This window comes from Chiloscyllium punctatum, chromosome 42 (assembly GCF_047496795.1).
Source record: "Chiloscyllium punctatum isolate Juve2018m chromosome 42, sChiPun1.3, whole genome shotgun sequence".
Taxonomy (NCBI): Eukaryota; Metazoa; Chordata; class Chondrichthyes; order Orectolobiformes; family Hemiscylliidae; genus Chiloscyllium; species Chiloscyllium punctatum.
Genome location: NC_092780.1, coordinates 18,452,983 through 18,477,786, shown reverse-complemented (window position 1 = coordinate 18,477,786; position 24,804 = coordinate 18,452,983). Strand labels below are relative to the sequence as shown.

At 39.8% G+C, this 24,804-nt stretch overlaps 1 protein-coding gene across 3 annotated transcripts in view; it reads right to left on the bottom strand.

The window, feature by feature from the left end:
* The window catches only part of nbr1a (NBR1 autophagy cargo receptor a), a 78,747-nt gene that overhangs the window by 6,229 nt on the left and 47,714 nt on the right, over positions 1–24,804 (bottom strand). For 2 of the 3 annotated variants that reach the window (XM_072561561.1, XM_072561562.1), the window contains exons 15-21: positions 23,023–23,130; positions 19,545–19,700; positions 18,474–18,578; positions 15,468–15,828; positions 14,605–14,711; positions 11,396–11,468; positions 516–615 (exon numbers count right to left, since the gene is read on the bottom strand). In XM_072561561.1, coding sequence (XP_072417662.1) covers positions 516–615; positions 11,396–11,468; positions 14,605–14,711; positions 15,468–15,828; positions 18,474–18,578; positions 19,545–19,700; positions 23,023–23,130 — 1,010 coding nt within the window. The remainder of the gene's footprint in view (positions 1–515; positions 616–11,395; positions 11,469–14,604; positions 14,712–15,467; positions 15,829–18,473; positions 18,579–19,544; positions 19,701–23,022; positions 23,131–24,804) is intronic. The other variant, XM_072561563.1, reaches the window with a different exon arrangement.

Genomic DNA, 24,804 nt, shown 5'->3' with positions numbered 1-24,804 from the left:
ATATCAATATTCCATGATGAACTTTTTAAAAAGTCCTTACCAGTCAAAATAATGTAAATTGTTGAAGATAGACAAAGGATTTACCATGACAGCACTTGGTTTTTGGACTAATATTGAGAAATAACAGTGACCAAAGTGACATAATTTGTCTAAATATCTCATTTAACCTGACTCAGGCAGTCATAATAAAGTGTAAAAAGGGAGCTTTAGCAAAATATTTTCACCTCACTTTTATTAGTTTCCTCCTACCTGGCTAAGTATATGAGCGGCTGTCTGGCTTCCGCTAATCCTATTCATCAGCTGGGTTAGTATCACTGGGAAGTACTCAGTTTCAAATAGCTATAACTTTTGAAGCACAGAATAGGCCTCAATGTAGAAATGGATGATCATAATTTTTTATTAATAGTGTAATGTCGCTAAGAATACACAGATCACATTAACCTTTAAGGCACTAAAAACCATCTTGTGGATCTATGATAACAGTCATCCAATGGTTTTATTTAAAAAATAAATACCTGAGTCACACTGGTATCCCCTGAAAAAAGAGCCTTATAAGCAGAGGCTGCTACAGACAGGGCTCCCTTCACAAGCTCACCAGCAATCCCACTGTGGTGTCTACAAAGAAAAATCAAAGACATATAATAGCAATTTCAATTTGTAAAATTGTTTCTGATTAGATCTGCTAACCAAGTTTAAGTTGGGATATTAAAAAAACCACATTCAAGAATAAAAAGTAACATATTTTAAATGTTCTCCCTTCCGAAGACTTTGTTGCTCTCTCATGCAGGCAGAGTCCTGGTAAACATATAGTCCCACAGGTTTTCGTCACTTCCCAACTGTAATTTCACAGAAGAGGCTAGACACTCAATGCTGGGAAAAGTATTCAACACTCGGAGCATCAACACAAAAGCCTATCTTGTCCTTCACCGATCAAAATTAAGGCTTCCTGAAGGTGACCAGGCACTTTAGCAAATTTTGTCATCCCCAAGGGACACCAAGGTATTACTACTCCGAATTTCTTATGACACTGGAGCAAGGTGTGATATTATAAACATCAGCTTCAGTAACTGCTCATGTATTGAAAGAATCAATAAAGATAAACAGTTACCCACTGAAAGAAGCAGCAATAAGTGTGCCTACAATAAACTATTAAATGACAAGGACAAACGTCTACAGGAATTGAAAGCAATTAGTCATGCCTGGGAACAGAAGGAGTTGAAACTACATGAACAGAATGGTTTTGACATCTATTTGGTTACTGGCTGCTTCATGCCACAGGGAGAACTGATTGCCCTGCTGAAGAATTTAAAGAGAGAATCACAGGAAAGCGGTGTCTTCAAATAGACAGTCAATGCCAAATGCAGCAAGGAACAAGGAAGCTATTTCTGATAAGAGGGCAAACTGCAGACCTGCAATATTTTGGATGAAAAAAATCTAAAGAATCATCATTAATATCACAACATAGATCTAGAGGACAAAAGTCTGTACAAGAATCTAACACAAGAACCCTTCATTAGCAGAACTCTGAAGAACAACAATGCACAAGCATTGAACCCTGAATTAGTTCCAGAGACAGACACTTCTGGTTGGAATCATAGCTAAACTCCACCATTAATTGGGGAAGAGCCAAGTTGAGGTATGAGGCTTAACTTGCTTATTTAAGGGGTCTTAGTTTGGTTGCTACATACATTAGAGTTTAAATCACTGCTTCAGTACTTGATTACCTGGGAGATTTCTTAATAAATAGTCAGATTAAAGGTAAGTTATGGTGATTTGCCCACAACAAAAGTTTGAAAAAATGTTTTAAGTCCAAATAGCAAACAAAATAAGAATACATTAATATACATATGAATTAGGAAATTATGAGGCCGTTTGGTCTTCCAAGTCAATAAGATTACGGCTGATCTGTTTGCTTTCCAAATTCCACAAGCTCATCAACCTCTGAAAACCTTCAAATCTCCTGCCCAACAAGAATCCATCTCCCTCTGCTTTCAAAATATTCAATGACCCCACCTCCACCACTTTGAGGCAGAGCTCCAAAAGATGTACAACCCGCTCAAAGAAAATATTTCCACAAAATCTGTCCAAAACTTGCAGCAACTAATTTTAAAATATCATTCCCTAGCTTTGAACTCCCTTCCATGTCCATTTCGTAGAACCAGGATCTTATAACCTTCAATCAAACCATCCTTGTTCTTTTGGACCATAGTGAAAACAAACCCAGCTTTCTAATTTTTTCCTCATAAGGCCACCCACTCTTTCCAGATATTAGTCGAGCAAATATGCTCTGAACCACTTCAAACTTATTTATTCTTTCCATAAGAAAGACTGACAAAATTGTACAAAGAATTTGAAATATGGTCTCAATAGTGCCTTGCACAACTGAAGTACTCCTTACTTTTATATTCAATTCAGCTTGTAATAAAGGTTAGAATCCAATTAGCCTTTCTGACTACATTGCTGTACACTAATATTTTGTGACTCATGCACTAGAATGCCTAGATCTCAATAGACCTTGCAGTCATTCTCCATTTATGTAATGAGTAACTTCACATTTTCCCTCATTGTACTCCAGTGCCAGATTTTGCCGATTCACTGAATTGATGCGTACTGGTCTGCATCCTCATTACGTCATCTTCAAAACTTGCCTACCTACCTTTGCACCATCTATGAAATTAGCCACCTTGCCTTCAATCCCCTCATTCAAGTCATTGACATAAATTGTAAAATGTTGGAAGCCTACCTCAGATTCTGTAGGATCTCATTAGTTACATCCTGATATTTAAAGGTGATTTTCATGCATATTTGGTTTTCTACCAGCCAGCCAATCCAACATAGAAACAACCTGTTTTATGCAAGTACAGGTAGACAACCATTTCTATGAAAGCTCAAAATCCGAAAAGCTCCAAAGTCCAAAGGTTTTTTTGTGAAGTATTTTTCTCATTAACATGGTTAAAATTGGAGGTGTAGTGGACAGCAAAGAGGGTTACCTCAGATTACAACAGGATCTGGACCAGATGGGCCAATGGGCTGAGAAGTGGCAGATGGAGCTTAATTCAGATCAATGCGAGGTGCTGCATTTTGGGAAAGCAAATCTTAGCAGGACTTATACACTTAATGGTAAGGTTCTAGGGAGTGTTGCTGAACAAAGAGACCTTGGAGTGCAGGTTCATAGCTCCTTGAAAGTGGAGTCGCAGGTAGATAGGATAGTGAAGAAGGCGTTTGGTATGCTTTCCTTTATTGGTCAGAGTATTGAGTACAGGAGTTGGGAGGTCATGTTGCGGCTGTACAGGACATTGGTTAGGTCACTGTTGGAATATTGCGTGCAATTTTGGTCTCCTTCCTACAAGGATGTTTCCAGGATTGGAGGATTTGAGCTACAGGGGGAAGCTGAACAGGCTGGAACTGTTTTCCCTGGAACGTCGGAGGCTGAGGGGTGACCTTATAGAGGTTTACAAAATTATGAGGGGCATGGATAGGATAAATAGGCAAAGTCTTTTCCCTAGGGTTGGGGAGTCCAGAACTAGAGGGCATAGATTTAGGGCGAAAGGGAAAAGATATAAAAGAGACCTAAGGGGCAACTTTTTCACACAGAGAGTGGTACGTGTATGGAATGAGCTGCCAGAGGAAGTGATGGAGGCTGGTACAATTGCAACATTTAAGAGGCATTTGGATGGGTATATGAATAGGAAGGGTTTGGAGGGATATGGGCCGGGTGCTGGCAGGTGTGACTAGATTGGGTTGGGATATCTGGTCGGCATGGACGGGTTGGACCGAAGGCTCTGTTTTCATGCTGTACATCTCTATGACTCTATTTAGCGCGCAAACAGTTGACCCAAGTCAACACCCACTCGGTGTGTCACTCAGATGCGACGTGGTGGGGCATGGCCCAGTACTGGCAGGCCTCAATTTTATTTCAAGGCCAGTTTTACTCACAGCAAGTCTGTTCTTTGGAAAGATTCTAAGAAATTTCTCCATTAAACCGCTACTTATTCTGCAATTTGAGAAATTCTGAATTCCGAAAACCAGCTGGTCCCAAGCATTTCAGATAAAGGATTGTGCACTTGTAGATGATTGATACTACAGAATTTGAGTGCTCTTAACAATAGACACATTTTGTCAATGATTTTTCTCTTACAACTTTCAAAACAATTTGCATGAAATATCAATGTAAAGGAAAAAAAATGTTATGAGAGGAGAATAAGTGAAATCTGATAGTGGCATTACAATGGAGAATTAGCAATTAGTGATGATGACAGTTAATTGCCAAGCTTTGTTTTAAATTGTGCAAGTTAACGTTGATTGGTCAATATATTCTCCAGGAAACGAATCAGAGAATGCAACACAATAGTGACAGTGAATAGGTGCAGCACATGTACAGTTCTTTTTGCCTGCAAAGAACAGTGTCTGGTGTATTAATATATGTAGCTTCCAGTACATGTTAATGTCATCTTTTGAGATCAAACACACCACAAGGCAAACAGTGCATGCAACTATAGGAATCCCAATGCATATATTAACAACTGAAATAGGTACCCCCAGCCAATCTCTTAACTAGGATATCAAAGGCCTTTTGGCTAAGATCAAGTGTCTGTTCTTATCAGGACAGGTGTCGAGTTGCGAGTCATCAGAGCTAATGAAGAGATCATCGCTGGATCGTGATTGGACGTTGGAGGATCGTTTGGTTGTGCTGACCTGCTCTTGGTGGATCTTCATGCTGGCTTCGGCCTAACACCAATTCAGGGACCAGCCAACCTCAGAGCTATGGCCTCGACAGCTGCCCGCAGCCCTGGGCAGGGGGTTCGGAACACAGTCAGGGTAACTGTGAAGAAGATTGAGGATCGTACGCCGCTTGACCGCACCCTGTTTATCAAGAAGGTACTGTTGGGATGCTGTGGGTTTGCTGCTGTGGACTTGTACTGCCTGCAGGATTTCCCTAGGGCAGGCTACTTTGATGTGACCTTCAGAAGCGTGAAGCAGTGCGAACAGCTCCTGAAGGTCTTCAAGGAGAAGGAAGGGGAGCCGCTGTTTTCCATCTTGTCAGCGACCCCATTGTGTGTGCTTCCTGCACAGAGGAATCGGGTTGTTACAATCCATATATACAATCCCTATGTTCCAGCGGCTGATGTCCTGACCTTCTTGGGAAGGTACGTCCAAGTTGAGGGAGAAGCCACTGATGTGATCGACCCCTTTGGGATCTGGACCAGTAAGTGGCAGGTCAGGGTAACTCTGAGGGCCGATGACAGTGGGAACATCCTCCACCCACCCTCGAGCTTCGCAATTGGAGGGAGCAGAGGCTACCTGACATATGCAGGGCAGCTGAAAGTGCCGAACCTGCGGGAAGTCGGGACACATGGCGGCGGATTGCAAAGTGACCATCTGCAGGAACTGCAAACAGGAGGGTCACTTGACTAAGGACTGTCAGGAAGAAAAGAGCTGCAACCTGTGCGGAGAGGTGGGCCACATGTATAAGACCTGCCCAAGATGGGGGGGCCCCACTTACGCACAGATGGCGGGAGGTGGCAATGTGACCCGTGGACCCCCAAAGACCAGTAAGGTCCACCCGGACAGCAGGGAAACGGAGTCTGGTGGCACCCAGAAAGAAGAACAGGCTGGAGTGGAGGAGGCGGCAGCCAGCGGAGAGATACAGCAGCTGATCCTAGCTCTAGCCGGGCAGATGGAAGAAATGGAGGAGGAGGTAATCAAGCAGGCAGAGGAGTGGATACCTGTTAAAAACAGGAAGAGGAAATCTTGCCAGGCTCCCAAAGCCCCCCAGCAAAAGGGGAAAAGACAGCTGCACGAGGGAGGGACGGCCAGCTCTTCGGAGGGGGAAGATGGACGCAAAGAAGGCCATCACCACCAGAAGAAGAGACAGAGCGCCGTCGGTAAAGAGGAGGGCATTTCCTCCCAACCAGGAAACAATGGACCCCCCGAAGTCCACCCTCCACCCAGTGAGAACCAGGAGGTACCCATTGGCCCACAACTACAGGCAACCGAGAGCTGTGATCCTCTGACAGTCCCACTGTCAGACACAGAACTGGACAGGGAGGCCCCTTGCCTTGGCTCAATGACACCAGCGCGGGCAAATGACCCCAGTGAGGAGCTGGATAGCTACCTCAGCCCAGCGAAGGTCCAGCAGTTCGTGCTTACCATGGGGATGTAGACAAGCTACCCCAGAGACAGGACAGTCAAATGGACAATGGTAACCCCATAAACTTGGGGTTAAAGAAGTTTAATTTGCTTTCATATAACAGGGCACCCACTCTTTAGGTAGGTCCCGCTGAAGCCACAGCCAAATACCAAGAGACTGGATAGTTAATAAATGTAACTGTTAATAGGATAACTGTGAATTTGATTAATTCAATTTGTTCTTTGTAATGTTAAGACATGCAATGTATATAACTATGAACAACATGGAAAAATGTACAAGTACCAGAGATTTATTTACATGAATAAAGTATATTTTGAAATAAACAAAAATCAAAGTAACTGGATTTGACAGATTCCATTTAAAAAAATGCATTTAAGCATTAAATGAAACTCATTAAGACACAAGGAACTTCTTACATGCAGCTGAGGATTCAACTTTAGCAAACATATCAAATAAAAGCAAACTACTGCAAATGCTGGAAATCGTGATATAAAAACAAAATGCAAGAGAAACTCAGCAAGTCAGAATATTAACTTTTCATGTCTCATGAGTCTTATTCAGAACTCTATACAGCAGAACTCTACTCCGCTCTGAAGATTCATATTGGACTCAAACCATTCACTCTTTCTCTCTTCTTCTCAGACCTACTGAGTTTCTTGAGTACTTTGCTTATATTACAGCAAACATATCATTAACATCGAGAGATACACAAGGAGTAGGAAATTGGATGTCATTTCTTTAAAGACACATTTCTCATGGCAAAGAAGTTTGCAAGAGTTGGGCCTAGCAGGAATTCCACAGCAACATTTATTTGGTTATTACACCACGTCATTAAAACTGAATTCACCTGCACAATTTACTGAGTTCATAGATTCAATGATACTAATTCACACAAGGGACTAGTTCTAGTTTGTCACAATATAATACAGCAATGTAACTGTCTATGGCTTCCTCAAACACTACACTGGCAAATGGCTGGCAATGACAAATGAGCAGTGTTACCAAATGGTCTTCGCAAACATGAAGTAATCCTTCACCTCTTGTGGAAAACTTGCTCAAAATGTCATTCAACTATTTGACACGTTCATGTTGTACAGAAACAATCATAGGCAAGGACAAGTATGATGCCACTATGGGATCACTTGTGGAATCTAATTCTTACATATATCTTTCAGGATCCTGAGAAACTTGTTTGTGATGAAATGGCACCTAACCTCCTACCCTTAGGTGCTTCCAACACTTAGATGATACGTTTAGTACATGTGAACTTGCAGCTGCCAGTAAGAGTTTCCTGACATGCCTTAATGGGCTATATTCTGTGTTCAAATTGACAAGTGAAATGGATGAGTCAAATCAGCTCCTTTTCCTTGATCAAGGAAAACTAGTCAGGGATGTTCTACTCCTGGTCTGATGCAAGTCTGATGCTGAAACAGAGCACATTAAAGCCATCCTGCAGAATAATTGTTATCCTGATCAGATCATTTCTTGTTGAAAGGGCCTGACGCTGGTCATTTTTCATCCTGAAAAAAATAAATGCCTTGTCTACGACAGATTACCATGGAAAGGTAAGGTAAAGTATCTCAAATGTTTAAGCAGTTGGTGAAGCTAACTGGTTCACACTGATACTAGGCTGCAGCAACACAAGTGGTGTTCATCACTAACAGGATGCCAATAAAAGATGTCCTGCCTATCATACAAATGGGCAATGTGGTTTATTAATGTGTAAATTCAGTGCCGGTGTGATCATACTGGTGTCATCCATACATTCAAAAGACTGGCAGATCATGCACGGTAATGGCCAGCCCAACCTTATTTACAAAACTTGCGTAGCATGAAACATTAGATTTGATTCTGCATTTGGACAACATTTACTAAATAACCCTAATGAGGAATTTCACTGACAATCAATTTAGGATCGGTCAAGTTCACAGTGTAGTTCATGTACATGTACTGGAAACTACAATATATTAAAAAACAAGGCAGACAGAAAGAACCATACACATGCTACACCACGATACAACAGAATAAATGCCAACTATTCTCTGGCTCATATCATGGGCAATTCCCGATTAAAATTTCAACAAAACTTAGCAGTTAACTATCTGTTGTCACTGAGTGCAGCACTCTCCATGACGATAACCAGTCTAATCGGTCAAGGTTTCTCTTAATATATTTTTTGAGACCTGTATTGATAAGGGCAAAATGAAAGCTTCGACAAATGTGCTTTTGCACAGAAATATTTATTTTTGTGTGAAAAATAGGAATAGGAATAGGGCATTCAATACTTTGAGCCTGCTTCACTGTTCAGCAAGATCATGGCCTACCATCAATTCAGTATCCTGTTTCCACATTGTCCTCAAACCCTTTGATCTTTTTTAGCCCTAAGAACCATATCTAACTCCTTCTCAAAAACATTTCATGTTTTGGCCTCAACTATTTCTGAGGCAGAGAGAGATCCACAGTATGCTGAGCTCTCACATCTTCAAAATGTCTCAAAAGGTATCATGGTCATAATATTTCATTAACTTTTAAAATGTCACAATTGACATAAGTATGACAACACAACAGCTAAGTTCAACATGCAATGATATAAGCAGATAATTGATTTCAGTGGTTTTGGTTTGGGAACTTTAACATTCATGTAAGGGGATAGATGGAGTCTCACGTGAATGTGCTTTTGAAAAATTACACCTCAGTATGGACTGACATGTCATTCTAAATTGTGTGTTCAAGCTAGTGGAATGGAACTTGCTCTTGGCTTTCTGCTTAAAGGTGGAAATCAAGTGAGCCATGGTTAATCTTTCAAATGGACTGTCGTCAGGTATAGGAGTTACCACTAAAAACAAAACTTATTGGTCTTGTTGAAATAGTAAGACACTCTGTGGAAAAAGTGCTTGATAAAGGTGCCACATCAAAAGATTATTATAGACAAAAAAAAAGCAGCATGACGTTAGAGTAGCATTTTGGCATGGACAGAAAACTGGATTGCTAACAGGAAAGAGTAGACAAATTGGTTGAAAAGATGAAACAAGTAGTGTGCCACAGGGATCAATGAATCAACTTTTGACAATTTATATTAATGACTTGGATAAAGGGACAGATAGTATGGCTGCTATAGAAAAAGCAAAAATGTAAGCTGCAAAGTGGACACAAGGAGTAGAAGGAGATGAAGGGCTTTTGCCCGAAACGTCGATTTCGAAGCTACTTGGATGCTGCCTGAACTGCTGTGCTCTTCCAGCACCACTAATCCAGAATCTGATTTCCAGCATCTGCAGTCATTGTTTTTACCTCGGAGATATATCTAAGTTAAGTGAGTGCACAATGATCTGGCAACTACAGTATAATATGAAAAAATGTGCAACTATCCATTTCGGCAGGAATAAATATAAAAACATTTTAACTAAATGGACAGCGACTGCAGAGATGAGAGTCTGGGTATTCTCATGCATGAATCACGAAACACTAGCGCACAGGGTTCAGCTTTCCTAAGTACTTGGTAATAGAATGTTGTCACACATTGCAAAGGGAACTGAATTCAAAAGTAAGGAGGGTTTGAATCAGTTATACAGGACATTGATCAAAACATATCTGCTGTATTGTGTACATTATTTAAGGAAGCAGTGGGTGGATTATCGTATGAATAAAGGTGGGACAGGTTTGGCTTGTATCTGTTTGAGTTTAGAAGAGTAAGACTTGAGTTGATTGAAATATACAAAACTGACGGAGCTTGACGTGGTGAACAGGAAAGGATGTTTCTGTTCATGAAAGATTCTAGACCATTGGTTTGGCTACTTTTGGAGTATTGCATGCATTTCTGGTCTGCCTGCTTTGGGAAGGATGTTGTGAAATTTGGAAGAGTTCAGAAAAGATTTACACAGATGTTGCCAGGTTGAGGATTTGAGCTATCGGGAGAAGGTGAATAGGCTGGAGCTATTTTCCCTGGATCATCAGAGGCTGAGGGGTGACCTTATAGAGGTTTATAAAATTATGAGGGCATGGATAGGGCAAAGAGACAAAGTCTTTTCCCCTGGGGTGGGGGGAGTCCAAAACCAGAGAGCATAGTTTTGAGGTAAGAAGGGACAGATAAAAAAAGGACCTCAGGGGCATTTTTTCATGGAGATGCTAAATGTATGGATTGAGATGCCAGAGGGAATGGTGGAGGCTGGTATGATTACAACATTTAAAAAGCATCTGGATGGCTATATGAAAAGGAAGGGTTAAGAGGGATATGGGCCAAATGCTGGCAAATGGAACCAGAATTATCAAGGAAATGTGGTCGGCATGGACGAATTGGACCGAAATGTCTGTTTCCATGCTAAATATCTCTCCTAATCTAGAACTAGGGACATTATTTAAAAATAAGGGGATCTCCATTAAGACGGAGTCAGAGTCATAAAGCATGGAAAAAGATCCATTGGTCCAACTCGTCCATGCCGACCAAGTTTCCCAAATAAAACTAGCCTCATTTGCCTGCGTTTGGCCCATATCCCATGTACCTAACCAAATTTCTGTGAAATGTTATAACTGTACCCGCATCTAGCTTTTCTTCTAGCAGTTCATTCCAGAAACTCACCACCCTGTGTGTGAAAAAACTGGCCCTCAGGTCCCTTTTAAATTTCTTATCTCACCTTAAAAATATTTCTCCTGATTTTGAACTCACCCATCCTAGGGAAAACATTTTTGCTATTCACTTGACTTATGACACTCATGATTTTACAAACCTCTAAGGTCATTCCTCAGCCTTCTACGTGCCTGTTAAAAAAAAATCCAGAGTTTGGCCTTCGAACTCAAAACCTCCAGTCCTGGCAACATCCTGGTAAACCTTTCCTGAATTCTCTCCAATTTAATAATATATCTCCAATAGCAGGGCGACCAAAACTGTACACATGAGGTTAATTATTTTCTCTCAAACAGTTGTGAATCTTCTGAACTCTCTTCCTCACAAGGCCAATGAAAGCAGAAGCTTTGAACACTTTTAAGGCAGAGGTGGACAAATTAGTGGACAAGGGATTTAAAGGTTATTGGTGTAATCAGGAATCTGGAATTAACACTACAATCAGCTTAGCCACAATTTTATTAAATAATGGAAAAGGTCAATGGGCAAGAAGAGCCTTACTCCCAGTCCTAACTTGTTTGTTCCTATGCATACTTCAATCTTGAACATTTTTAGTTCCAACAAAAGCAAGCAGATGCTGTATTGCAAAAGCATTTTTAATAGCAAGTCTGTGTAAACAGTGCTTTCACCTTAAATGAGGGCACTGTCTATTTTTCATGGTCTTTGGTGGTTCTGCAAACTTTATCTCCAAACGTGTAGACACTGAAAACAGATGGTATAACAATTAGTCTCAAAATAGCAAGATGGTTTAAAAGCAAAATACCACTAGGTGTCTATATCATTAATACAAAATTTCCTTGCCATTGCCAGAAAAGTTGACATTTGGTCATAAGTTGACAAAAATTCATTGTGATTGGCTTTAACTAATAGTTGTTATTAACAATAGCTAAAGAGCTGTATCATAATTGTACAGCTGAGCCAAGTATCTGGTTAATATTGTATTTAAACACACTACTGTACAATAAATAGGAGAATGAAAACTGAACTGCATACTAGTTAAAATCAGGTTGAGACAGTATTCACACCTGTCATTTTTTCAAATGCTGATCTGTGTATTTTCACCAGTTCCTTTAGGTCCTAATGAGCCCGAAGGTGGCCAAATTGTTGTCGAAAGTCAAAACACCCAGACTAGCCCATCTCAGCAAAAGAATGAAAGCTGACACTAGGAACATTTGCCCAGATAATCAATACACAGTTGACTGCCACTTAAATTGCCTGCTAGCATTCATTAAAATGGCTGTGTGGCATTTTGTGAATAGTGCATGCCCAAAGGGCCTCTCCCAACATCAACCAGCTGATTGAGAGTAAGCTATTTTAGCAAAATATTTTGTACAGCACTTCAAGCTATAACCCCTTTCACAGTTCACTTGCTACTGCAAGTTTGAAGAAGATTTTTGAACACAGTCAATTTCCTGGGTACTTGGTCAAGACTTTGTCAACACTCCAGCAAAAGTTATCTGAAAAATTCTGAGGGCTTCACCTAAAAATAGTAAGTGCTGAGGAACTTCGCATGACTGACGCATTGAGTCACAAAGAGAAAAAGCAAGAGTGCTTGGTCATTGGTAACTTATGGAGGTTCCTTTTAGTTTGCAGGATGAAAAGAAAATAGATTAAACTACGAAAAGCAGAACCAGTTACTGCAGGAGAGGGGAAGAGAAGGGTGAAGGTTTCCTTGCCCACTGAAAACAAAACATTTCTCCGTCTCTGGATCCTGCCCACCTGAATCTTTGATGTTGCACCCAAAATCTTGTGCTCCCTGCCTATTGGTTCGCTTGTCATCCTGGAACTGCACATCAGCAGCACATTATAACCTTCACTTGAAGTGGTGTTTTCCAGTTCATATACACAGCCCAATAAAAGTGGTGCTCAATCAGCCCTCAAATGCTGAAGCTGTTTTAGAGCCTCCAGTCCAAATTACAGTAAACATTAATTAGAACCAAAACCAAACTAATACCAGGCATCAAACAGACTTGTCTTATTAACTTAAAAAAAAATCACAACTCCAGGTTATAGTCAAACAAGTTTATTTGGAAGCACTAGCTTTCAGAGCGCTCCTCCTTCATCAGGTGGTTGTGGAGTATATGATCGTAAGATCTGTGTCTTACAATTTTATGCTCCACAACCATCTGATGAAGGAGCAGCGCTCCGAAAGCTAGTGCTTCCAAATAAACTTGTTGGACTATAACCTGGTATTGTGATTTTCAACTTTGTATACCCCAGTCCAACACCGGCATCTCCAAATCTTGTCTTATTAAGACAGCATTCACTTCGTAATGAGTTTCACCCTTTATTGAAATTAACTCTTCTGTTTTTAATTAAAAAGTTTCCATGATGCCAGTTTTAACTTATCATTCAAAATAATAACATGGGCTGAGGAGTGGCAGATGGAGCTTAATTTAGATAAATGCAAGGTGCATTTTGGAAAGGCAAATCAGATCAAAATGTATACACTTCATGGTAAGGTCCTGGGGAGTGTTGCTGAACAGTGACCTTGGAGTGCGGGTTCATAGTTCCTTGAAAGTGGAGTCGCAGACAGGAAAGGCAGCATTTGATATGCTTGCCTTTATTGGTCAGAACATGGAGTATAGGAGTTGGGAGGTCATGTTGCAGCTGTACAGGACATTGGACCGACCACTATTGAAATATTGTGTGAAATTCTGGTCTCCCTACTATCAGACTCCATAGAATACAGAGAATGCCTACAGATTGGAAACAGGCCCTTCAGCCCAACAAGTCCACACCGACCTGTCAAAGAGTAACCCACTCAGACCCATATCCCTACCCTATTATCCTACATTTACCCGTGACTAACACACAGAACATGTATATCCCTCAATACTTTGGGCAATTTAGATTAGATTAAATTCCCTACAGTGTGGAAACAGGCCCTTTGACCCAACAAGTCCACAACAACCCTCTGAACAGCAACCCAACCAGACCCAATCCCCTAACATTACGGGCAATTTAGAATGGCCAATTCACCTAGCCTGCACATCTTTGGACTGTGGGAGGAAACCGGAGCACCCGGAGGAAACCCACGCAGACACGGGGCGAATGTGCAAACTTCACACAGACAGTTGCCTGAGGTTGGTCCCTGGTGTTGTGAGGCAGCAGTGCTAACCACTGAGCCACCATGCCACCCACGGGAGGAATGTTATGAAACTTGGAAAAAGTTCAGAGAAGATTTACAAGGATGTTGCTAGGGTTGGAGGATTTGAGCTACAGGGAGAGGTTGAATAGGCGGGGGTTGTTTTCCCTGGAGTGGCAGAAGCTGAGGGGATGACCTTATAGAGGTTTATAAAATCACAAGGGGCATGGATAGGGTAAATAGATGAGGTCTTTTCCGTGTGGTGGGGCAGTCCAGAACTAGAGACCAGAGGTTTAGGATGAGAGGGGAAAGATTTAAAAAGGACCTAAGTGGCAACGTTTGCACGCAGAGGGTAGAGCATGTATGGAATGAGCTACCAGAGGAAATGATGGAGGTTGGTACAATTATAACATTTAAAACGCACCTGGATGGGTATGTATAGAAAGGGTTTGGAGGGATATGGGCCAAGAGTTGGCAAATGGGACGAGATTAGGTGAGGATATCTGGTCAGCATGGACGAGTTGGACTGAAGAGTCTGTTTCCGTGCTGTACATCTCTATGACTATAACTGTCTTCAAAATTTGCAACACCAGCTGAAATACTCCAGTGCAATACAGCAACCAAAAGACAATTGAAAGCTAGAATCAAGAAAAAGTAAAATAACCAGCAATGAATACTCATGAAGAAGGGAAGCTACAACAATACAGCAACTGGCAACAAACATTTGCAACTGTGATATTCCATATTTACCATTGTTTTCTTGATGGACAGGTGATGTAACTGCAGTATCCTCCACATCAGCCATTACCAATACATCAGGCTGAACTTCATTTGGATTTTGAGTCGAGGTATCATTCCTTCAACAATAAAGCATGAAAACAAATGAAAATTTGTTGTCCATGCGAATTTAATTTATTACCAACTTAAATTATAAACTCAGGTCAAACATCTTCATTCTAACATTACAAAAAAGATGTATACTAGATTAGGGTTTTTAAATGTTTTCATGAAAGTGCTTCATTTAAATAAATGCTCCCATCGACAACCACTTCACTTCCCTCTAACTTCTTGCATGTATGAATTTTCATAGGAGGTGTCTTGGGAATATTATCATGAGAGTGTTCTTACAGGAAAGGTGAAGGTATTAGAATTCAGTAAAAACGCAACATGACCTGATTCTGTTTGACCCAGGATCTACACTGCCATAGAGAGACAATAAAAATCAATAAAGGAACAAAAAAAACACAGGAAGTGCATTTGGTTGCTAAACCAGAATCATAATGGATAATTGATTAACTTAGCTAACTAGTCGCAAACTGGATTCTCAGGAACTTTAATCATACAGGATATTTAGTTTAATCCATTAGACAGCCAATAAAAGCTTTCTGAATGTTAGTTCAAAAACATTTTATAATCATCAAAATCATGGGTATTGTGACATTACTAAATTTCAAAACTTTGGTTTGCAGAAACTAAATTAGATGCTGTGGGGAGGCAATGCTGCAACTTAAACATTTCAAATGTAATCAGTGTAAATTTACAGATGAGAGTTATTTAAACAGAATACATGAGAATATTTACTGCAATGTATATTACCTGCTAAATAACACTACCTTTGGTGGAGCAAAGGTGCAGACAGCACCTCTGGTTTAAGAGGCTCCATATCCAGTGTCTGAGATGTGCACAATATGTCATTAATGTTTTGCAATGGAAGTTTGTTTTCATCAACTCCATTTGCACTCTCATTCACCTCTGCATCTGATACCAATTCTATTTCATCCTCCATTTCTTCAGGTTGGGAAACGGCAGAACTGCATCTAGATTCTATCAAAGGACGACTAGTATCAAAACACTCTGGTAAGATGATTATGTAATCCTCTGAACACTCTGAGGACACTTGGCTTTGTATGTCACACTTCTCTTCTTCAACATCTACAGTGGAACTATCAGCCACATAAGGTTCAAGCTCATTATCTGTAAATCAGAAGCAAACAACAGCTTATTTGTTTAAAAAATGGATCAATAACCTTGTCATCCATTTAAACTGCAGTTTAAATGATGCTCAAGAGTGACATATATGAAATTCAAAGACTTGATGCTCATTCTCAACAAGATAATGGTTATGCATTGGCTTTTCCTTTAGCTTTGGTCACCATGATTGCAAAAGATTTTGAGAGATTGGAAAATACATTAAAAAGGAATAAGGATGGCATAAATGCTGCATAATTCAACTGCAATCTAGGAATGCATTTTTCCCAAGAGTTGCCTAGTAATGCAATGGCTCTGAGGGATCTGAAGTACATTGGCTCTGTAAATTAAACTGGAAAGAACTAAGAAAAATTGGAAAGGTGAATCTTTATGAATGGTGAAATAAGTTCCCTATCTTTCTGATACAGAGTTACTCTGAATAGAAAATAATCCTTCTAGGCTTACAACAATATTACATTATAATATCTAGTACATTTCGCTTAACTGAATTTTAAAAATAACTTTATTGTTCTTCTCAGAAGATTCCAAAATAAGTATGCTTAGCCTCATTCTGCAGAGTCTTATAGTTGAAATTATTAGGATACTTACAAGAAAAAAAACGCTTGGCTGGGAAAGACAATACAAATCATTTCAAAATAAACAAAAGCAGCGTACCACATGTCAGAAATTGTGTTGCTAGGCACTATCAGTAATGGAAAAAACAAAAACAGCATTTCTGAACATCTGGGTCAATTGATAATTGTAAATCTAAAGATTGTCTAGCATCTTATATAAATACCAAAATGGAAGGTTAGGAAAGAATAATTCTGTAGAGACTAATTAGACTCCGATCCTCCCAACGTCTATAGGGAATGTCTCGGAATGCAATCCATTTGTCAGGATGGTGTGGCTCCAATAACACCTGAAAAACTCAGCACCATCAAGGATAAAGCAATTCAGTTGATTTGCACTCCGTTCATCATTTCCAGTATTTAGTTCCTTCCCCAAAGCGATAGCAGTGTGCACCATCTCAAGGTGCACTAACCCAGCAAGGTTCTTTCAACAGCACTTTGCAAACCCTTGACTTAGCATCCCTCGTCTGTAGGTTTTGAAGGTTTAGTGTAAAGTTTCATAGCTGGTTGCAGTTGTAGTGGATATGTTCGTAGAGTTGGAAAATTTGTCTGCAGCTGTTGACCTTTTTCTAGGTGACATTCTCAGTGCCATGGAACCTCCTGTGAAGCACTGCTGTCCTGTGTCGGTTGGAATTTGTTTGGTATTGTTCCCGCTGCTCCCGGTTGTTCGCTGCAGTGGTCGGTATGTTGGGTCCAGGTCAATGTGTTTATTCATTGAGTCCGTGGATGAGCGCCATGCTTCTAGAAATACTCTGGCTACAGTAGGGACAGTTTAGTGGCTAGTTGATGTTCATGAATTTGGATTGCAAGTTGTTTGACTGTCTGTCCTATTCAGGTTGTCAAACGCATACAAGAGAAGCTGCATTTGGACCCTGTCCAACACAGAAGCACTCCCAATCCGCGAAGAGAGGAAGAAGAACACTGCTCCAAAGTTTTTGCCAAGAACGGATATCCCTGCAACTTTAACCGCAGATGCCTGGCAGACAAACAACGTGATGAGGACATGCCATGACCCAACACACTAACCACTCTATCTTATATAAAACATATCTCGGAACTGACAGCCAGATTTCTCTAATCACTTGGATTCATGACAGCACATAAACCGACAGCCACGGTCAGACAACAACTCACCAGAACAAAAAGGCCCAATACCCACCACGTGCAGGACAAATGTAGTGTACAAGATCCCATGCAGCGGCTAAACAGGACAAACAAGCAGACAACTAGTGCCCTGCATTCCTGAACATCTACTAGCCGCTAAACATCACAACCAACTGTCCCAAGTAGCTATACAAAGAGACAACAAGGACCACAAATTCAATAGAACACAACAATAATGGGACAAGCCAAACAGAGGACAGCCAGATAATTTCTGGAAGCATGGCACTCATCCGCAGACTCCATCAATAAACATGTAGACCTAGACCCAATATACCAACCACTGCAACGAACATCCGAAACTAGCAACCAGAAGCAGCAGAAACCAACCCAAATAAATTCTAAATGACACAAGACAGTAACACTTCACAGGAGGCTCCACAGCGCTGAAGATGTCATCTAGAGAGGGGACAAAATGCCTACAAACCAATTTACCACCTCAGCGAACATACCCATAACAACTGCAACCCTTGACCTCTACAACCTGAAACACAAAGGCAACAAATGCATAGGATCAACACAAATATAACCTTGAAAATTTTCCTTCAAGCCATACATTATCTTGACTTGGAGCCTTATCAGTGTTCTTTCAATGTCATGAGTGAAAATCGTAGAACCTCCTTCCAACGAGCACTATGGGTGAGTCCACATCCTCAAAACTACAGTGTTTCAAGAAAGCAGCCCACCACCACTTCACTAGGGCAACTAGGATGGGAAATAAATGCTGGTCTAACCTATGAAACCAGATGCCACAAGTGAATATTCATTTTAAGTGACTAACAGCCATGACTTTGTTGAACAGTGGCAGATCAAGTTGTTATGGATAGAATGGCGACTCTTGTTCCAAAGTTCTATTACCTTTCTCTGGCAACACCTGTTCTTCTGTGGTCAGAATGATCCCACCAGGTTTTCCTTCTTTGATGCCAACAGAGCAACAGGTTTCTTGCAGATCTTGGGAGGAGCCTGGTAAAAATGAAAAAAAAACTGGCTGAAAGACTAATGGATAACTTTTGCCTATACTTGGGGAGAGGGAAAGACAGTCTATGAATGGTTAAAATGCACTTATCTCCCTTTTAATTTGCCTTTATCACCAGAACAATTAACAAAATTGGAAAGTGATGATGCTACTCACTCCAGTTTGCTGTTTTTTTAATATCATTGATGTTAAAAATTTTGAGGACTGCACATGTAAGTAAAATTCTAGAACTTCTACAACTACTCGAGCACATTTAATTTGTTTTACTTCTCCCCTTTTCTCTAAAATTTACTTTAAAAATAATTCTTATAATTCTTAAAAACTGAATAACATACATCCTCTGTAACAACTAAAAACATCATTCATTCATTGATATTTTAAATGCCACCGTGTATCACTAATCACAAAAATGATTAATTACAGTTAAGATAATTTTGTATGGAACAAAGGTTACTGTGGAATTATAAATCTATTACTCATTTAGTAAGACTGTAAAATTTACTGCAAGTATGCCAAAATGGTAGCAATACCACAACATCAAAAAGGCCCTGCATGATCTTCAGTTCATAGATAAGATCAGATGTTTTTAAAGTCTGATCTCCAGGATAACTATTTCAAGATGTTTACTTTAGAGAAACTATTTTGTTCCAAAGTAAATAAGTAGCGTCAATCAAATAACTCCACTGGAAAACAAGGGAGCAATCTAGAACAGAAACAAACGAGAAATAATTTTTCACCTTAACAATTCTCCATCTGAGAAATAATAGTACTGTCAAGCACAGCTATTTCCTAGCAACAAATTGAACTATTTGTCATCATGAAACACATAAAAGATGACTTATCCACTGAGGGGACATTATAAATCCTACAATCAACCCTCCACAAGTTCACAATGCTAATGTGGCACTCAAGTCAATATTGTTTAGTATTTTTAACCCCCGACAAATGCTTACTGTCAGGTTTACCCCTGCGGCGTGGCAGCAAATCAGGTGCCTCATCTAAAGCTAGAGAACGAATAACTGTCTCACAGACAAACTGAGTTCCACTGATGTCTTCCTCGCCTTCTTCTAAATGAGGATGATCTGTTGGCTTCTCCATCAGTGTCACATCTGTAAGGAAACAAGCATAAAAAAATGATGCAAATGACCAAATTTAAAACTAGGTTGATATCTTGATACCTATCTTGTAGAAATTGCAGGATTAAGTGAGGCAGAATATTCAGAAGTGCAACTTCTAATTTACATACATAAAAGTGTATACTTCAAAACAAATAATAAGAAAGCATCCTTTATACAACTGTAAATAGTAGTGTTCAAACCACTTAAGTGATAATCCAATGTTCAACCAAGATATCTATCCAAGTATTGACCACCACAGTATCATTTATTCAGTTTATCTTCAACCCATCTTTGGGATTCAAATGGTGCATTTATTTGCTCATGATTAGCTATCCCGTAAGGCAATAAGAATCAAGCTCTGAATGTGCAGAAGAGGTAGACCAGTAAGAGATAAGCTCCTTATCATGAAGGCCATTAATAATTCTGTTTTAAAACACTGAACAATTTGAATGGCACTGATTTTTTCTAGTGCTGATCCACAAATGAGCAGAATTACTGAATTCAAATACACAATATATATGACACTTTTAAAAGAGAATGGTGTTTCAATTCTCTGAACAGTTGCAGCTTTGAAAAAAAGAATAAAGATAAGCTGTCAAAATGCCCATAAGTCCAAAGACTTTTGTTATGCTTTGTACATTACATTACCAGGAAACATAATTTAAAATACAAACAGCAAATCCCAGGAAGTTAAAAGCTCCAGGCAAAATTTTCCCATTTTCTGACAGTGTTTGCCAAGTGATATTTATGGCACCCAGTCCACCTTGACAATCTTCCATTCTTCACCTCACTAACAGCTGTTTGGTACCCTAGCCATGGATTCACGTGGCAAGAGAAACAGAAGTGATCACTACTGTCAGGACATCCACACCACTAGTGGCATACTTAAAGCCTAGCACCACTTCAGATGCTGCAAGCTAGCAATTGTCCTTCACATTGTGGTGCTCGATTATTATCATTGAGGACATGGCCCAAAAAGGTAAGTTCAGCCTTCTACTTTATGGCCAGAGCAAAACATAGCTGCTCATGTGGAAAGAGGATGACCTCCATATCAAAACCCAACTCACTAAGCTTCAATATGCTGTTCTACCCTGCTGTCCTATTAACTCCACTGCTAACTCATTCCTAAATCCGCACAAAGCTTCAATCTTTCTTACAAAACTAATTCTTTTGCCAGCAGTGGTAGCACCCAGAGAACCTCCACCCATGAAAGATGCCACTCAGGGGATGCTGCAGCAAGGAGTTCACCTACACCCTCCTCAAAGACTTTCAACTTGGTGGATTCTCAACCTAGAATATACTTGGAACCACAATCTGGTGAGGCCTTCACTGACATGTCTCCACGGGCGACTGTGGAAGAAACACCCCAGGTCTCTGTCATTCAGAGAACTGTCAGAAATCAGAAATTTGCTCTGTCCCAGTTAGATGATGATTCCATAGACACTACCATTAATGACTTTTTCAAAATGCACAGGAAAAGCAGACAGGTCTGTTCAGAGGTAGTTGGTAAATTGGTCACCCATTTGACTGTTCAATGCTCCCCAATGTGGCAATCTGTCTTCGTATCCCTCTGCACTAAAAAGCAATGCAAGCCAGCATTTGCAGTTCTCACTTTCTCCAAGCCACAGATGGCAATCTCCAAGTAAGCATAAAGTGAGTGAATAAGAAAGCAAGCTAAAATCCTTAAGATTCAAGCTGTGTTGGTGCATGAGATGATGTGCTCTCTGTCAAAAGCATGCAATGTTTGCATGTCCCTGAGCTTCCAAGTGTTGAAGCATTCAGAGATATGGTTCAAAAGCAACTATTATGATATGGTGAGGCTGGTGGCTTGCCAGTACCATGACAATGGTGAAAAGAGATTGCAGAGATGTTATGCTGCATACACAGTTGGATGATGACAGGTACAAGCATTCAGCAAACTGCAGTTGCCAGGTACCATTTGGGAATTTGTGCCATTTAGTTTCTCAGGCAAGGAGAGGGGAAATTAGAAGTGATAATATAAATGAGTTGGACGATTAATGAAATTTAAATGCACGTAATAAAAAGGTAACACTGCTCATTGGAAAGATTCTGAAGCCAGCATTTAACCCTGAAGAGGGAAACTGTCAAACTTTGTCATCAAAATTCAGATGTTTTTCATTCTCACTGTATATTCCCAACCTTTCCATCATTACCTAGGGAGGGAAAAGCTCCACCCACAGAAACACTTGTAACTTAAGATTTCTGATAGTAAAATAAATGAGTTATGATTGGATTAAAATAGAAGCTCAAATAAAGATAAACAGTGTTAAAAGAAATTGAATTTTTCATAAATGGAGAAATTATTTTTTTCAGTGACGGCATTTAGCAATAATCATGAGTTTTGTACACCATTAAAAACCCAGTTACACCTCTATCAGTAAATATTACAAAACAGTTTATCAAGGTTACTTGAAGGGATAACAGGGCAAGAGTAGAAGCTATTGTCTTCTTGTTATTCCATTGAATTCTATCTTCTAACTGGTAGGGTTTGGGGCTGGTCATATCCTTGCATAACTATTACATCAACAATTGCTATTTCTGGAATTCTGTGTGACCTCGCAAAGTTGCAGTTAGCAGTTGTCACGACTGCCACCACAATAATCTTGGAGTAAAATCTTCCTAAAAATATCCTATTTAAATTTTATCCATTTTATTTAATTCAAACTTCCCTTGGCACGACGTGGAGGTGCCAGCATTGGGCTGCGGTGAACAAAGTTAAAAATCACACAATACCAGGTTATAGTCCAACAGGTTTATTTGGAAGTGCAAGCTTATGGAGCTAGCTGGCTGATGAAGGAGCAGCGCTCCGAAAGCTTGTACTTCCAAATAAACCTGTTAGACTATAACCTGGTGTTGTGTGATTTTTAACTTCCTTTGGCACTGCAGTGAAGAGATTCAAAATGAAAAACCTGATACATTAGATGCCATCCCCTGAAGAGAGACTTATGATAGACTTAAGTCCAGAAATTCATGGGAAAGCAACAATTAAAAAATCCAATGAAAGATAAAATAAGTTAAAAATGAAGGATAATTTTAAAGTCTGCCAGTGTGAATTCTACCAACTTAATGTGAAACATTAGCAAAAGTTTCACATGGAACTTGGGATTCCACTTCACCACTAAATGCAGTATAACTACACAGTTCAAATCCAAAAAGGTAGAGAATTCAACGCAAGGTGAATTTAACATCAAAGATGATGTTGTTCAGATTACAAATGTTTTGAATAACAACTATTGCAAATCAAGTTGTTAATTCCAAGTCCACAGTATCTACATAAAAAAAAAATTCTCACCAAACCGTGACTTGAAAATCGCTTCACTTTCCTCTTCAATCTGACCTAAACCTGGCCTCTCCATCAGTGGGCCATCATGTGGCAAAGGTGACATACATGGAGTCATGTCTTGGAAACAAAAACACAATGTTAAACTTAAAAATTACATGTAAAAAGATACAAGTTTAAGAAAAAAAACTTTAAAAAAGAATGTTCAATGAGCACTTTTATAGATCAACAATTAAATAAGTGAAGTGATACATAAACTTAGAAATGGTAGTTACATAACTAGATAGCTGCTTAATTATGGCACAGAAACAAGACACTTGGCCTAACTGATTTATGCCAATATTTATGCCTCACATGAGCCACTTCATTGTGCCTTTCGATAATAACTGTTTATTCCTGTCTCTTCACCTATCAATCCAAACAAGCTTCCCCTTAAAATGCATTTGTGCAGCTTTCCTCAACTGTACCATATGGTAGCAAGTTTCATGTCCTAGCCACACAATTTGGGTAAGATGATTTTTCCCAAGCTCCTGTTTTGTTGTATTACTGACTAACTGATATTTACAAGTCCTTGTTTTTGATTTACCCACAAGGACATGTTCTTCATGATTTTGCAATTAGAGGAACCTCGATTATCCAGCATTCAATTATGCAAATATCAGATTATCCAGTAAAATTGCAAGGTCCCAATGCTTGGCTAAACTATGTTATCCAGCATTTGATTAACCGAACAAAATACTCCCCGTCCGTGTCCTTTTGATAATCGAGGTTCCTCGTAAAAACATTCAAAATTTTAAACAACCTCAAGCAGGCTTCTTTTCCAGGCCCGAGCCTGTTCAGTATTTTTCTGATAGTTGTAATCAGAGTTCCCAACCTTACAAGTCTACTTTTACATGTCCACCACAAGTAATTTTGGCATTATTGAAAGCGAACATCTTGGGGGGACAGGTTTGTCATACGAGGTTGGATTGACTTAGCCTGTATTCACTGGAGTCTGGAAGAATGAGAGAGATCCCCAATGAAATTCTGATGAGGACAGACAGACTGGATGCAGGGATTTTCTTTCTCATGGCAGATGTGGCAAGATTTGGAGGTGGGGTGGGGTGATAGAGGGAAAGGGAGAGTGAGAGGACAAAAACAAGTGTCCAGATCAAGGGGTCTCAGATTACATGGTAGGCTACTTCAGGTAGAGAGGAGGAAAATTTCTTAAGAGGTGGGAAACTTGTGGAAATTTCTACCATTGAAGACCGTAGAGGTCCGGTCACTGGATATATTTAAGGAAGTCACTGAATACATAAGTAGATTTCTAGAAGATAGAAGATGTTGAGCAGTATGGGGTTGTGGGGGATGGTGGGGGGAAGAAAATGTATTGCACTAGTTAGAGAATCAGCCATGATCATGATGAATGGAGACAGCAGGCTCAATGAGCCCAATGGCCTCTTTTGTGTATTTGTACCCCTGGTTCACTTTCGTATTTTGGAGGTGAGAACTGCTCACAGCACTCCAAGTGCAGTTAAGATTTTCAATTCTATTCTATTCTATAGTAAATTTAGGCTTCCAACAAGGAAACAGTCCTCTGGGCAGACTGACTGGTTAACCTGCATTGGTGTGATTGTCTTGATTTGTTACCACTTAATGTAAGTTTACAAATTGATGTCCCTATTTTGGTCATTACAAAATACCAGAAAGAAGCATAACTTATTATGCAGAATAACCATAACCTGTTATATTACAGAGAGAATAAAGGTACATATTGACTTTACTTAATTTTGATTACTTTGTGAACAAATCTAA